Source organism: Oryctolagus cuniculus, chromosome 16, assembly GCF_051225735.1.
Source record: "Oryctolagus cuniculus isolate XC-2025 breed Fujian yellow rabbit chromosome 16, ASM5122573v1, whole genome shotgun sequence".
Taxonomy (NCBI): domain Eukaryota; kingdom Metazoa; phylum Chordata; class Mammalia; order Lagomorpha; family Leporidae; genus Oryctolagus; species Oryctolagus cuniculus.
In genome coordinates this window covers 57,766,593-57,780,928 of record NC_142882.1, presented here as the reverse complement: position 1 = coordinate 57,780,928, position 14,336 = coordinate 57,766,593, and the positions used below count along the sequence as shown (strand labels likewise).

Here is a 14,336-nt window from a genome sequence, read left to right as displayed (position 1 = left end):
ATCTTCCACTGCTTTCCCAGGCCACAGCAGAGAGCTGGATTGGAAGTAGAGCAGCCAGGACTTGAACTGGCGCCCATCACTGCAGGCGGCGGCTTTACCTGCAATGTCACAGTGCTGGCCCCCCTGTATGAATCTTCTAACGTGAAATACATAGCATGGGCCAACCCATAGAGGCAGAAGATAGATGCCGGTTGCCTGTGTTTCTAAGATGGGTTTTCAGTCATGTTGATGCTACGTAGCGAGCTTTGCCTTGCTTTTGGCCCACTGCCCGCTGAGGCTGCTCAGCCCCGCTCTCCCATGGAGGAGACACCCGAGCACTTAGACGCATGTTTGCTCGTTTCATGAGGTTCATTCCAAGGAGAGGCAGCTGGCAGGAGCTAACATAAACATGGGAATTTCTTTTCTGAATGCCAGGGTGTCTCTCCGTCTTCCCAGGTCTGTCTGTCCTCCTGAGGCCTCTGGGCCCGACATGGAGGAGAGTTAGGAAGCTCTTGGAACCCGGCCATCAGTGGCACGCCAGCACATGTTTAATGCCCAGCCTGGTGGGTGGAGGCAGCCCTGATTCGTGGCTGTTTCCAGTTTCCGTGGTGTAAATACTCCCACCGTGGCAGATGTTGAACTACCGGCGCTTAAACAATTGGCTCAGGGTTCCTGAAACGTAGCCATCTGCTCTCCCGGTTGGCGTCGGCGCGCCCCAGCCGATCACTGACTGCTTCCACACTCCCTGCCTCTTCCCTTCGTGTGACTGCCTTCTCCTTTTCCTGCGGGCAGTGGGCAGACTTGTGCTGCCTCTGTTTAACAGTGACACCAGAGACTCCATCAGTCTCCCGCCCAGTATCTCGGGAGGGAGGCCCAGTCAGTGTCTGTCAGCAGGGAGACCCTGCGCAGTGAACCACGGGGAGACACGCTGGGCCTGCTTCTTCCATTTAACTCTCACAGCAGCCCAGTGCTGCAGGCCTGTCTATTTCACTTGGTAGCAGAAGAATCTGGAGCCAGAAGCAGAGGTGCTGAAGGACTTGCCCAAGGCCCCGGAGCTGGAAGGTGGCTGAACCCTGGATACCAGGGCCTGCAGGGGGAGGGTCACCCTAGTCTCTGTTATATCATGCTTTCTCCTCCTCTGAGTGAGACGCTGAGAGACGCGCATGAGTCAGAAAGCTTCGCAAGCCTGCCTCCGAGTCAGTGCAGCACGTAGCACCTCCACTCAGCACCCGTGTAGTCTGTTCTGGCTGCCGTCACAAATGCATCCGGGGTGGGGGTGTACATAAGCCCCTTGGGAGTCCAAGAGGCTTAAATAGTAAGCACTAGCAGGGAGCTGCACTGGCAGTGGAGCATCTGAGATTCCAAATAGTGCTCGTGTGTAATGCTGGTGTTGCAGGTGGTGGCTTAACCCATTGCCCCACTATGCAGGCTCCCTCATGTCTTATAAGGCAAGTGTGGGGAATGTCTGGCCTGCAGGCCATGAAGGGCCACAAAATCTTTTGCTCTAACTCTGACAAGGCAACCACAGTTGAGACTTGGAATTCAGTAAATCTATAGGACACTGATTTTAAGTTGATTTTTAAAAAATATTTATTTATTTATTCGAAAGAGTTACACAGAGAGAGGAGAGGCAGAGAGAGAGAGAGAGAGAGAGAGAGGTCTTCCATCTGATGGTTCACTCCCCAATTGGCCGCAATGCCTGGAGCTGCACCAATCCGAAGCGAGGAGCCAGGAGCTTCTTCAGAGTCTCCCACGCAGGTGCAGGGGTCCAAGGACTTGGGCCATCTTCTACTGCTTTCCCAGGCCATGGCAGAGAGCTGGATCAGAAGGAGAGCAGCCGGGGCTAGAACTGGTACCCATATGGGATGCTGGCGCTTCAGGCCAGGGCATTAAGCTGCTACGCCACAGCGCTAGCCCCAAGTTGATCATTTTTGTGTGGCCTCTGAATGATGTTATAGATATCCCAGTGGCCCTTGGCAGAAGAAAGGTTCCCCACCCCTGTTCTGAGTGCTCTGACCCCGTCATGAGGCCTCTGCCCTTGTGGCCTGATGACCTGTCAGGGACCCCCACCCTCAGATGCCATCATCTTGGATATTAGCCCCAGCAGGGCCTCCCGGCTCCCAGCATTCTGGCTGGAGGCTGGGGCTCTTCCACGTCCACAAGGTCAGGAGCCCAGCGAGCCTTGGGCAGGAGGGACGATCAGCCCTCAGTGGCTGCATTCTGTTAGAGCACCGGGCCCAGCTCTCTCTGAGATCTCTCCACTGTTCTTCTGAATTTGCCCGGAGCAGGGATCTTAGATCACAGTAAATGTGCTCCGAGCTCAGCGTTGCTGTATTCGGGAGGCAGGGATGTTGGACAGGCTGCCCTTGTTCTCTCAGCCTGAGGTGCAGGCAGTGTGGTTTTACTTGGCCAGTGAGAAAATCTCTTTTCTTCAGACTGTGCTGCCTGTGAGAAGAGAACCAGAGTCAGAAAGCACTGCAGGGGCCGGCGGCGCTGTGGTGCACGGGTTAACGCCCTGCCCTGAGGTGTCGGCACCCACATGGGTGCCAGTTCGGGATCCAGCTGCTCTACTTCTGATCCAGCTCTCTGCTGTGGCCTGGGAAGGTAGTGGAGGATGGTCCAAGTGCTTGGGCCCTGTACCCGCATGGGAGACCAGGAGGAAGCACCTGGCTCCTGGCTTCAGATCGGCTCAGTGCCGGCCATAGTGGCCATATAGGGGATGAACCAACGGAAAAAGGAAGACCTTTCTCTCTGTCTCTCTCTCTCTCACTGTCTAACTCTGCCTGTCAAAATAAATAAATAAATAAATAGATAGATGCGTGTGTCTCATGTTGGAGTGCCTGGGTTCCATACCTACCACTGCCTCCTGTCTCCAGCTTCCTGCTAATGCAGACCCTCCTGGTTCAAGTAGTTGGATTCCTGACCCGCATGTGGGAGGCCTGGATTGAGTTCCTGACTCCTGGCTTTGGGCCCTGACCTGATCCTGGCTGTTGTGGGCATTTGGGGGGGTGAACCAATGAGTGGGAGCTCTCGCTTTGCCTCATAGATAAATAAGCAGCATGTTAATTGGAAAGGCCAGGGAGAGGTGGCCATCTCATTTCTGAAGGAATGAGTTTCCTTTTAGGATAACGGAAGCTGTAAGCCACCCAGTGGACATACGCTGAGAGGTGGGAGGAGGACTATGCAGGAGAGGGATCGGTTGTGTTCTAACCAGCCGCTCGATCCTGATGGAATCCCAGAGTGAGTTCTGTGTGTAGAGGACGAGGTTGGCAGTAGACCACTTTTATATTACTGAGGTTCTCAGTGCGATTGGGCTGCTGTAATAGAGCATCATAAGCTGGGCAGCTTGTAAACAGCAGCTGTTTCCTGCTTGCAGTTCTGGAGGCCAGGAAGGCCAAGGTCGAAGGCTGGCAGCTGTCTGCCGAGGGCTCACGTTCTGGGGCAGAGCTGGTGCCTGCTTGCTATGCCCTCATGTGGAGACCTCTCTGGGGCCTCTCTCATCATTATCATCATCATCATTATTTTATTTGAAAGGCAGAGTTACACACACACACACAGATAGGTCTTCCTCCCACTGGTTCAGTCTCCAAATCGCTGCAATGACCAGGACTGGGGCAGGCCAAAGCCAGGAGCCTGACACTCCATCCAGGTCCCCCACGTGGGTGGCAGGGGCCCAAGTACTGGGGCCATCCTCTGCTGCCTTCCCAGGTACATTAGCAGGGAGCTAAATCAGAGTGAAGCAGCTGGGGCTGGTGCTGTGGTGTAGCAGGTAAAGCCGCCGCCTGCAGTGTCCATATCCCATGTGGGCGCCAGTTCAAGTCCTGGCTGCTCCGCTTCCAATCCAGCTCTCTGCTATGGCTTGGGAAAGCAGTGGAAGATGGCCCAAGTCCTGGGCCCCTATACCTTCATGGGAGACCCAGACGAAGCTCCTGGCTTTGGATTGGCACAGCTCCAGCCGTTGCAGCCAATTGGGGAGTGAACCAGTGGATGGGAGACCTCTCTCTCTGCAACTCTGACTTTCAGATAAATAAATAAATAAATCTTTAAAAAAAAAATGAAGCAGCTCGGACTCAGGCTGGGGCTCATACAGGATACTGGCATCACAGGTGGGGTCTCTTATAAGGACACTAAGGTGGCCACAAGGGCTCCACTTACACTTTCTCACCACCTCCTATTGGCCCTGCTTGCTAATGTCATCGCATCGGGGATTGATTTGTGGCCCTTGAATTATGGGGGGACACAAGCATTCAGGCCATGGAAGTAAGCAAAATACATGTGATAGAATACAAGAGATAGCTCTGCACCCAGCAGACGCTTCTTTGTGTCCAGGCTGGGGGTAGGGGAAGCACAAGCCACAGAAAAGGAGTCTGGCTAAGGGCCAGAGCCAGAGAAGAGGAAGGGGGAATGCAGAGCTTCCTTCTCAGAGAGAAGCCACTGGCTCTGGCTGCTTCTGCCTGTGCGGAAGGGGGATGTCCCAGGACGTGAGCGGGGTCTGTGGCTTTGCGTGGCAGCCTGCACCTGTGGTGTGCTCACAGTCCCAGCCTCTGACGACGCGGGCCAACATCTCGTGGTGGCGTGAATCAGCTGACATTTATCTCTTGACTCCAGGCTTGGTTTAGAGAGAGGGACAACAGCTAAAGAGGCCTTAGATGTCATCGTCTCCCTGCTGCAAGAGCACGGCCAGGGTGGGAATTACTACGAAGATGCCAGCTCCTGCCACAGCTTCCAGAGCGCGTTCCTGATCGTGGATCGTGAGGAGGCCTGGGTGCTCGAGACCCTTGGGAAGTTCTGGGCTGCCGAGAGAGTCACAGGTGAGTGGGAGGGGTGGTGAAGGGTGGTGAGGCTGGGTGTGGGCCGGGGGCGCAGCGTCGGGCCCCGGGCAGGCCTACTGCTGCTGCTGCCTCTGTCTGTGCTGGACCCTGCCTGGTGTGGAGGCACACCTCTCACTTCCGGAGAAGAAGCTGGCACCTCCCGGACCTGGGTGAAGGAAGTCAGCCCCGGGAAAGTTTGTGCCCAACATTCTGTAGGCTCTGGGCAGGCCTCAGAACAGCTCCCCGCTGTTCCATGCTGTCTTCACAGCAGGGGACAGGGAGTCTTCCTTCATAATAGGCCAACAGATCCCTTCCCTGGGGAGCTGCCCTTTGTTGTCCCAACCCTGTGGCTCTTTGTGTCTCAGGGGTTCCTGTAACACAGGTGTTGAGTTCTGTGTGAGGACTGTTGGGTGACTCTGGGCCAACCAGGCCGTTTCTCTGTGAGGCAAGGTCCCTTGGAGGGCAGAGGACTCGGTGACCCACACAGAAGGATTAAATGTCTACTCTGTGGCCCCTGGAGGGCCTTGCTTCTGGGACAACTCTGGTTAAGGGGATATTTGGGGGTGGGGAGGGTGGTCTTGTGTCACCACATCTGCCACCCTCATATTCCAGACAAGGCGCAGTCCCAGAATGGGTTACAGGGCTCCTGAGAGGATTAAGGAGTTGTAAGACAGAAGTGACTGATGGGATGATACATGCGTGGTGTGTACCCTGCCATTCTAGCTGCCCATGCCCATGGCAGACATAACTAGTAGATCACAGCATTCTTCCCCTATCAAACCTATGCTGGCCTATGTATATTTCTCAACTAACTTTACCAGGCAGTCTCTTCCGTTAATCATAATCAATGTTAGGGATTAAACTTGTTGGCCATCCCTGCCATGGGGTATTGGAACCAAATCCGACCTGGGTTAGAAGTACATCTGTTGCAGTCATTAGGAATCCAGTCTCTTGTTTTCTGTACACTGTCCTGTGATCAGGGCTTCTCTGTACCATATACAAAGTGACCCTGCTGAGGCTGAAAAATCTAGATAGTGGTTATCTGAACAATCTCTGCAAAGGCTGGGTCTGCCCGGAGGAGGAGCCATCTGCTTCTGATTCTCAGAGAATGGGCGAGCAGAGCCCATTAAGGAGCCACAGAACAGTCCTGGCAGTCTCCGCCCCGTGTGCCTGGCGTGCAGTGCCAGGGTATGTGCCTGCTCAGTCTGTCCAGCTCTTGCAGCATCTGTAGAAGGAAGATAGCCAGAGTGGCCCTCCATGCCTCCAGCTCACCCACAGCAAGAGATCTCAGACTCCTTTAGAAAACAAGTCTCCTAGCCGGCGCCGCAGCTCACTAGGCTAATCCTCCGCCTAGCGGCGCCGGCACACCGGGTTCTAGTCCCGGTTGGGGCGCCGGATTCTGTCCCGGTTGCCCCTCTTCCAGGCCAGCTCTCTGCTGTGGCCAGGGAGTGCAGTGGAGGATGGCCCAGGTGCTTGGGCCCTGCACCCCATGGGAGACCAGGAAAAGCACCTGGCTCCTGGCTCCTGCCATTGGATCAGCGCGGTGCGCCGGCCACAGCGCGCCGGCCGCGGCGGCTATTGGAGGGTGAACCAACGGCAAAGGAAGACCTTTCTCTCTGTCTCTCTCTCTCACTGTCCACTCTGCCTGTCAAAAAATAAATAAATAAATAAATAAAAAAAATAAAAAAAAAGAAAACAAGTCTCCTGAGATGAAGTCAGCAAGAGGGCTCGCGGTCCATGCCTAGCAGCTGTCACGTTGCTTTGAAATAGAACCTAAGACTATTGATCGAGAGCTGCATTTCACAAGCCGCGTGCCCTTCCAACACAGCTTAAAAATCAATCTCCACAAAATGAATACCGTCTCTCACTAAATATTTAATAACCTCCCTCCCGCCCCCAGCACTTTCTTGGCCTCCTTGATTTCCTACCCTCTGATCCCACGGCTGTGTGATGGATCGCAGTGGCATTGAACACACTCTGTCTTCCCCATCTAAAATGCCTGGGAGCGAGTGTGTGCTGAGTCAGCCCTCTAGGAAAACAGCTGCTACGGGGTTGTTCGCAGGAGGTCATTGTTTTCTTCATTGCCAAGTATGAGTGATGTAGAATCACTTTAGGGCAGACTTGCTTATTTTTTAATTGCTTGTCATTTTAATTTCATGATGCCCTTGGAAAAGACTGTGCCAAGGGGCCAATGCCCGTGACCAGGAAGGCAGATTTTGGAAGTGAGAGTCTGTGAAGCAGCTCCTATGGGAGTCCCGAGTGTGGCGCTGACCCCGTCTCTAGGAGCGAGGCATGGCTTGGTTGCACTTGTAGTTTAGGCTTCCTCTCTCTCGTCATCCTTCAAGGATGGGGACGATCCAGGTGCTTCCTGGAAGGAGCTGACATGAATGGCCCTTTTGAGCTCCTACGGGGACTTGTTAGTGTTTGCTCCCCGGCAGCACCTTTGAGCTGGGTCCCCCTCTGTGTGCTCGAAACTCTGGCTTTGCAGAAGACGCAGCAAGACGCCAGCTGTGAGCGGAGCAGAAATCCCAACCTGAATCCTCGTTCACCCAGGTGGAGTGCGCGCGGGACGCAGGCGTTCCTGCTCCTAGGTTATGTAGCTGCACTTCTGTTTTTCTGAGAAAAAAATCCTGGAGATTTCTCTCTCTCTCTCTTCACACACACACCCTAGGGATTTGTCTCTCTGTCTACACACACACACACACACACACACACCCTACCCCACCCCTGTATTCCCCAGGACATTCCAGGTCATCGCCACTGTGTTTTTCTAAATGTTGAGAAATGAAAAAAAGTCGAATGGAACAGTATGGGTATTTTTTCAATCGTGTAAATTTGGGCAGGGCGTGGTGGTATGAAGGGGTTTTCCAGTTCGAAAGGAGTCAGATTGGATCTCCACAGATGCCTCTGAGCACTGCTGTGGAGGGAGCTCTTGTGGATTTCGAAGTCTTGTTGACACAGTGCCTTTTTCAAAGACCCCTTTGCTTATCTTGTAAGTAGTGAATGCTGGGGTTTATTTCCCTAGTATGATGGGCCTCCTGTATTTCCTTTTGATTGCAAACTTAGGATTAGCAAAGTGACTATTGCCCATTTAAAATGCAATAATTTGGCACAGTGGTTAAGATGTCACTTGGCATCTGCATCCCAACCCCAGGGTGCCTGGGTTCAAGGCCCAGCTCCACTTCCAATTCCAGCTTCCTGCTAATGAACCCTGGGATGCATTAATGCAGCAGGTGAAGTTCAAGTACTTGAGTCCCTGCTCTGGTTGAGTTCTGGGCTCCAGACTTCCCTGGTCCAGCTCTGGCTCATGCAGGCATTTCTGGAGTGAACCAGCAGATGGAAGCATGTTTTCTCTCTGTCTGTCCAATAAATACTAACAAAACTTTGAATGTGCTAATTCCCAGTCAGGACAGACTTTTTAAAGTATTGCTTTGAAAGGCAGAGTCTCTCTCTCTCTCTCTCTCTCTCACACACACACACACACACACACAGGGAGTGAGAGAGAGAGTGAGCAAGTAAGTTCTTCCATCCACTGGTACTCTCCCTAGATGTCTACTGAAGCTGGAGCTAAGGCAGGATCTTCCATGTGGGTGGCCGGAAACCAAGTACTTGGGCCATCATGTGCTTCCCCGAGTCGATGAGCAGGAAAGTGGGTTGGAAGTGGAGGCAAGCTGGATCCCAGGCACTCAGATATGGGATGCAGGCTCCCACGTGGTGACGGAACCCACTGTGCCCAACGTCAGGCATTTTAAGAGGTGTCCTGGCAAAAGGACCAAGTGTTCTCGCTCCAAAAATGGAATCTGTAGTTCAAGTCAGAGATCCAGGGAAGGAGTCCTTGTCCATTTCCATTTTTTTGGTTAATAAGCGTGTATTTTGAACTGACTGGGCTTTGTTCTCTGTGCAGAGGGGGTGAAGTGCATTTCCAACCAGCTGTCGCTCACCACCAAGGTGGATGAAGAGCACCCTGAGCTCAGGAGTTACGCTCAGAGTCAAGGCTGGTGGACTGGCGAGGACGAGTTCAATTTTTCCCAAGTGTTTTCTCCCGCTGATGACCACCTGGACTGCTGTGCGGGCAAAGACAGCTTAGACAAACAAGAAGGTGAGTTAGCGTGGCCGGGTTGGTTCTGTCTCGAATACCTTTGCACGTGGCAGGGGTTTCAGAGGATTTGTCTGCACCTGTGAGGGGCAGCAGAAAGGAGGAGGGGAGAGTACACCTTGGGTGTGAACGCTGACTGATGCCCAGAGTCCCTGGTTGCAGGCGGGAAGACACCTTGTGCTTATTTTCACACGGTGCTTCCTCATCCATGGTGGTTTCCTGCCCTGGTCGGTGTGGTTTCTCCTTTGAACACAGAAGTCATTGTATAGCCTTCTTTGCTCCTGCTTCTGTGTGTGACTTCTCTGTTAGCTCGTGGGGCACTGAGGGCAGGCACGCTGTCTTCAGCTCATCCTTGGGTCCCCTCTGTGATGCCTGTGTTGTCCTTTGTTCCATGGACCTTGGTTGAGTTGAATTATTGAATTCTCCTTGTAAGCTCTCTCTCACCCAGTGGCGGACTTGAGCAGAATGCATGGTTAGGTAAATGTGGTGCCCGGATGACGTGTTACCTTTGTAGGAGTGCAAACCCTTCCAAGAAACCCACCATGGTCGCACTCTGTTTGCCAGTGTAGTGTGTGAAGTCAGACTTTCAACCATTTACAACAGAGGTCAGCACGCTGGGACCTGTTGACAGCTGCCTGTGTTGTAAATAAAACTTTATTGGAACACGGCCACCTCCACTTACTCATGTATTTATGGCTGCTTTTGTGTTTTCATGGCAGAGGTGGGCGGTTGGCACGGGGAAGTTGCGGTGGAGACTTAGGGACCCATAAGCCTGGAACATTTATTGTCTGGTTCGTTAAGAAACAATTTCCTGACCTTTTTCTACAAGAACACTTTGGGACTTTTTCTGTAGGATTCAAATACTATGTTTTGGGTAGAATGGTGAGAAAGTATTAATTTTCAGATGGAAACTTTTGAAAAAATCTTAATGGTTTTTAATAAAAAAAATAAAAAAATAAAAAAAGAAACTATAGTCAGATGAAAATTATTAAATAGTCTTGCCAAAACAATAGCACTAAATGATGAAACCGCCAGGTGTGGGTGCTTGCTCAGAGGAAATGCGGAGGGTGGAGGAGTGTTTGAGATGGCACCTGGAGGACGCCATCTGCCAGTGCAGACTGTGGGAGACTCTGCAGGACGGTGACCCAGTTTCTCTGACAAATCAGATGCAGGAAGGAAACATAGGAGAGGGAGATTTAAAGAAATTCAAGAGGCATCGCCAGTCTATTGGATTCTGATTTAAATCAATAATTTCCCTCTGGGACAAGATATTGGAACCTGGGGTAATTGAAGAAGTCAAGGGCTTGTTGTTAATAGTTTCAGGCATGACATGTTGTGGAGCTTTGCAGAGGCTGTGAGCTGTGTGAGCACACCTTCTCCTGTGTGATGCCCAGTGTCCGTCTTTGAATGGGGATTGAGATAGTGTTCTAATGGCTTACAGCGGAGGGGAGTGTGTAGTGTGGAGAGCTGTGGGCCCCGTTTTCCTGTTTCTCTGGAGCTGGAGCCAGTCATGCTGATGGCTCTGAGCATTCTGAGTGTTCATGGCAAGGAGGTCATTCTCCAAGTGCAGCACTGAGCGTGCCCAGTGACAGCGTGGGAGCGTGAGCCTGGGCACCGTGCACAGCCAGCTCCTGCTTTCTCATGGCTGCCTGCTGAGTACCTGCACTGACGAAGAGACCCCACACTAACGTGGCTTAGAGACAGTGCACGTTCCCTTCTCTCTCGTGTTATGTTGAGCTAATGGGTTACTCTGCTTCGACATTGACTTCCATTTGTGGAAAACTTCTCCCAGCCAGCAGGAAGGGGGAAGAGGGAAGCAAAGGACAGAGTTCCTTTTCATGGCATCACCAGGAACTTCTACATCCCATGTCTGCTCGCCTCTGATTGGTCAGAATTTACCACATGACCACAGCTCGGCACAAGGGAAGCTGGGAAATATATTCTATCATTGGATCGTTCTGTTGCTTGATGTAAAGTCAGGGGATGGATTTGGTTGGTAGCTTGGTTGTTAGAATGGATTTGGTTGGTAGCTTGGTTGTTAGAATGGATTTGGTTGGTAGCTTGGTTGTTCTCTCTCTTTACCTTTCTCTCTCTCTCTTTCACAGAAAGCATCACTGTGCAGACTATGATCGATGTCTTACGGGACAAAGCCAGTGGGGTCTGCATAGACTCGGAATCCTTCCTCACCACGGCCAGTGTAGCGTCTGTCCTGCCTCAGAATAGGAGCCTGCCGTGCATCCATTACTTCACCGGGACCCCAGACCCTTCCAGGTTTGCCCGACCCGCAGTCTCGCAGGCAGCCATCATGGGCTTCCCCTACAGCTCCTTGGCCACAGCCTCCCCTTGGAGAGCAAAGCCCTGGTTTTCAACCGGCCTCCGTGTGGGTGGTGTAGCACAGAGAGCTTGATTAATACTGGGAGTGGGGAACGTTTTTTCCTGCCAAGGGCCAGATATTTATAACATTGTTTGTGGACCATCAAAATGATCAGTTTAAAAATGAGCCTGCTACGGATTTACTGAATTTTGAGTCCCACCTGTGGACACCTTGGGAGGGCCAGAGCAAAGGATTGCACAAGCTTTACATGCAGGCCGGGTGGTGCCCGCTCCCGGATTAAGTCAAGTTCTTGGCTTTCATCTCATAGCATTTGTCACAATCATGGAATCCAGTTGTCTTAAATGCATCAGATATTTACTGAGTGTAAATCGGGGACTCAATGCTGTGCTTTAGACGAGGATCACAAAGATAAACAGTGCGGCAGAGAGACCTGGAGCGCCCAGGAGTTATCCTGTTTCCCCGAGGTTCCAGGACGGCAGAGGGCAGGCCGAAGCGGCTGCACGTGCACTGGCTGCTGCTTTAAGGCTTTGCTTTCTGACCACACCCTTCAGCAGAGGCGCAGTCTTGCACAGTCTGGCTAGGAACAGAGCTCCTGGAATGAGTTGTCAGGACCTGAGTCCCACCTCCGTCACCCAGTGACTGGATCAGTTCACCTGGATGCTCAGCCTGTCTAAGCTTCAGTTTCTGGGAGTATGCAGTGGGGACAGCACTGGCCCGAGTCAGTGCACCGCAGGTTAGCCCGTGCTTACGCAGGCCATCTCTGATGGAGCCAGCAGAGAGCATTCCATCACATGTACCCACGTCACGTGTACCCCACGTCACACATGTCAGCGGCTCAGAGCTAGCCGCCCACCCGGGGTTGCTAAATCTGTTCACTGTGAGGATCGCTGCTTTAGGTGGACCACAGATTCCGTCAGGTAATTCTGGTCCTCAGCCTGGAACACTCTAGAAGATGACCTGTGTCGGTAGGTTCTCTGGTGCTGGTCCCGTGTTCCACCAGCTGAAAGCTATTGAATGTCCCCTGTTACACCTCTGAATCTGCTGTCGGGAATTTGTGCTACTTAATTTCATTTCCTTTGCAGCTAAACGTATATATTCTGCCCACATGCTTCAGCCAAGAGACAGCTCCTCTTGTTTCAGGAATGTAAGACAATGGTTGCATCTAACTGTTTCTTAGGTGACTCGGGATAAGCCAGGCACCTGACCTGACCCTGGGCCTCACTCTCTAAAACAGCTGCCTATATCAGTAGGTCCTCAGCAAGACTTGATAAGCTGAGCTCATAATAAGCTATTAGTTTTTCATTCATTTAGTCATTCAACAAACACTTATTAAGCACCTACTGTGTACTGTGCACATTGGGCACCAGAAATGATGTGTACATAAAGAAAAAGGAGACATACATGGGACAGTGGAGGGGATAATCCACAAAGGCAGGAACTTGGGAGCTTTGGGCATGGTGGGAAAGTGGATGTATTAGGTGCAAAAAGCAGGAATAGCGTTGGGCAGAGAGAACAGCGTGTGCGAAGGCACAGGGGCACCGGGTAGCGTGGCACACCGTTACCATGGCGCGTCCTCCCTGGAGGAGGCTGGTCTTTAGGTTCTGCCCTCCTCTGCCCCCAACCCCTTTGCTAAACCAGCCCAGCTGCCCTCCCTGGGTGAGCCTCTGCCATTCGGCCATGTTCCCAGCCACCTCTTGGAGACTTCTCCTTGGCTCCAGCTGCTTTCTCTTGATTCTGTCTCCCAGTTCTGAGCCCTCCATTCCGTGGCCCCACCATCCACTTGCTTTTTGGGTCTGGTAGAATTGGGGCTCCCTGCCCTCTGTGGTGTCTTTGCCCTTGCTTGCAGCCTCCTGGGAGGACTCTGATGCCCGTGGACATCTGGAGTTCTGTTTGAAGCGTGTGGAACGTTCGGCTAAAGTATCTGGACTGTGTTCTTTGGGAAAAAGCAGTTTCTCAAGGACCAGGTTGAACTGACCCCACCCTGTTGGCCCTAACTGTATAGAAGACAGGGCTTTGTGGTGCTCTGGCACTAATGTAAAGCAATTGTGTTTTCTAGGCTGCAGGACATGGCTTAATGCGATTGTAGAAATAAGTTGGGAAATGGCCTTCTAATATTTAAGATGGAAACTTCAAGTCATGTTAAAAGAAAATCCTTTCTTGTTAAATTAATTGCAAAGCCCTCGTAGATGATTAAGGCCCTTCTGGAAGACGTCCCTTTTCCGTATTCAACATTTCGTTGTCTCTGTACCGGGGGCGTGTTCAGCAGTTTGTGTTTTCTCAGCAGGAAGTGTGATTGTCCACTCTGAGGTTTTAGGTCGTAGAATTCGGGGATTTGAGCTGGCCTCTGCTGATGGTTAGTGATTAGAAAGACACTTTCTGGAGGCAGTGTCAGGGCAGTGGACTGACAGGAGCTGGTCACAGAGCCTGCCCGGGTGTGCCATCGACACCGCCCGCTTCGTGTTGGAACTGAAGGCTGTGCTCCCACTGCGGCTCTGTCCGCCTGGACCCTCCGCTGAACTCCACTCGCTGTAGTAGTTCCAGCTCCTTTCCTGGAAAGAACCTGCTCTCATGTCCTTGTCCTCCGCCCCCCCCCCCCCCCCATGTGCCCGGCACTGTATAAGTTTGAGAGCTGGAATGATCGAGAGAGAAGCAAACGTCCTTCCGCTGATTTCACTGAGAGGCTAACTCCCATCATGCACCTCTTCTGCTGAGTCAGCATGGACCTCAGTCATGCCTGCAAATGGGTTTCAGCGCCCTGGCTCCCGCCTTGGGAAACCGTTGCCTCAGAAGCCAGCATTGGTTAAGCTCCACTGATGTGAAGAGTTGAACAGGACACAACAGAGAGGCACCTTAGACGGGTTAAAATTCGGCCTCAGAGTGTGCTGCCCCGGGGGAAGGGTTGCCTGTGGCTCCTCCCACCTCTACATTGGGTGAGGTTGGTGATGTTGGTGGCTGAGAGGTGTCACGGTGGGAGTGTTCATACCACAGAGACCAGCAAGCACTGTCAGTCTGGGCGTGTTGTTGGCAGACGTGTGGTTGTCAGTCTAGCACAACCGTGGCAGCTGCCCACATCTGGGGAAATACACAGATTCTCAAGTACTGGAAGGGTAGACCA

The 14,336-nt window shown here is 52.3% G+C and overlaps 1 protein-coding gene across 2 annotated transcripts in view; it reads left to right on the top strand.

Moving 5' to 3' along the window:
- SCRN1 (secernin 1) overlaps window positions 1–14,336 on the top strand; it is a 68,699-nt gene that overhangs the window by 42,407 nt on the left and 11,956 nt on the right. For both annotated transcript variants that reach the window (XM_002713733.6, XM_070059692.2), the window contains exons 4-6: window positions 4,588–4,790; window positions 8,695–8,889; window positions 10,992–11,157. In XM_002713733.6, coding sequence (XP_002713779.1) covers window positions 4,588–4,790; window positions 8,695–8,889; window positions 10,992–11,157 — 564 coding nt within the window. The remainder of the gene's footprint in view (window positions 1–4,587; window positions 4,791–8,694; window positions 8,890–10,991; window positions 11,158–14,336) is intronic.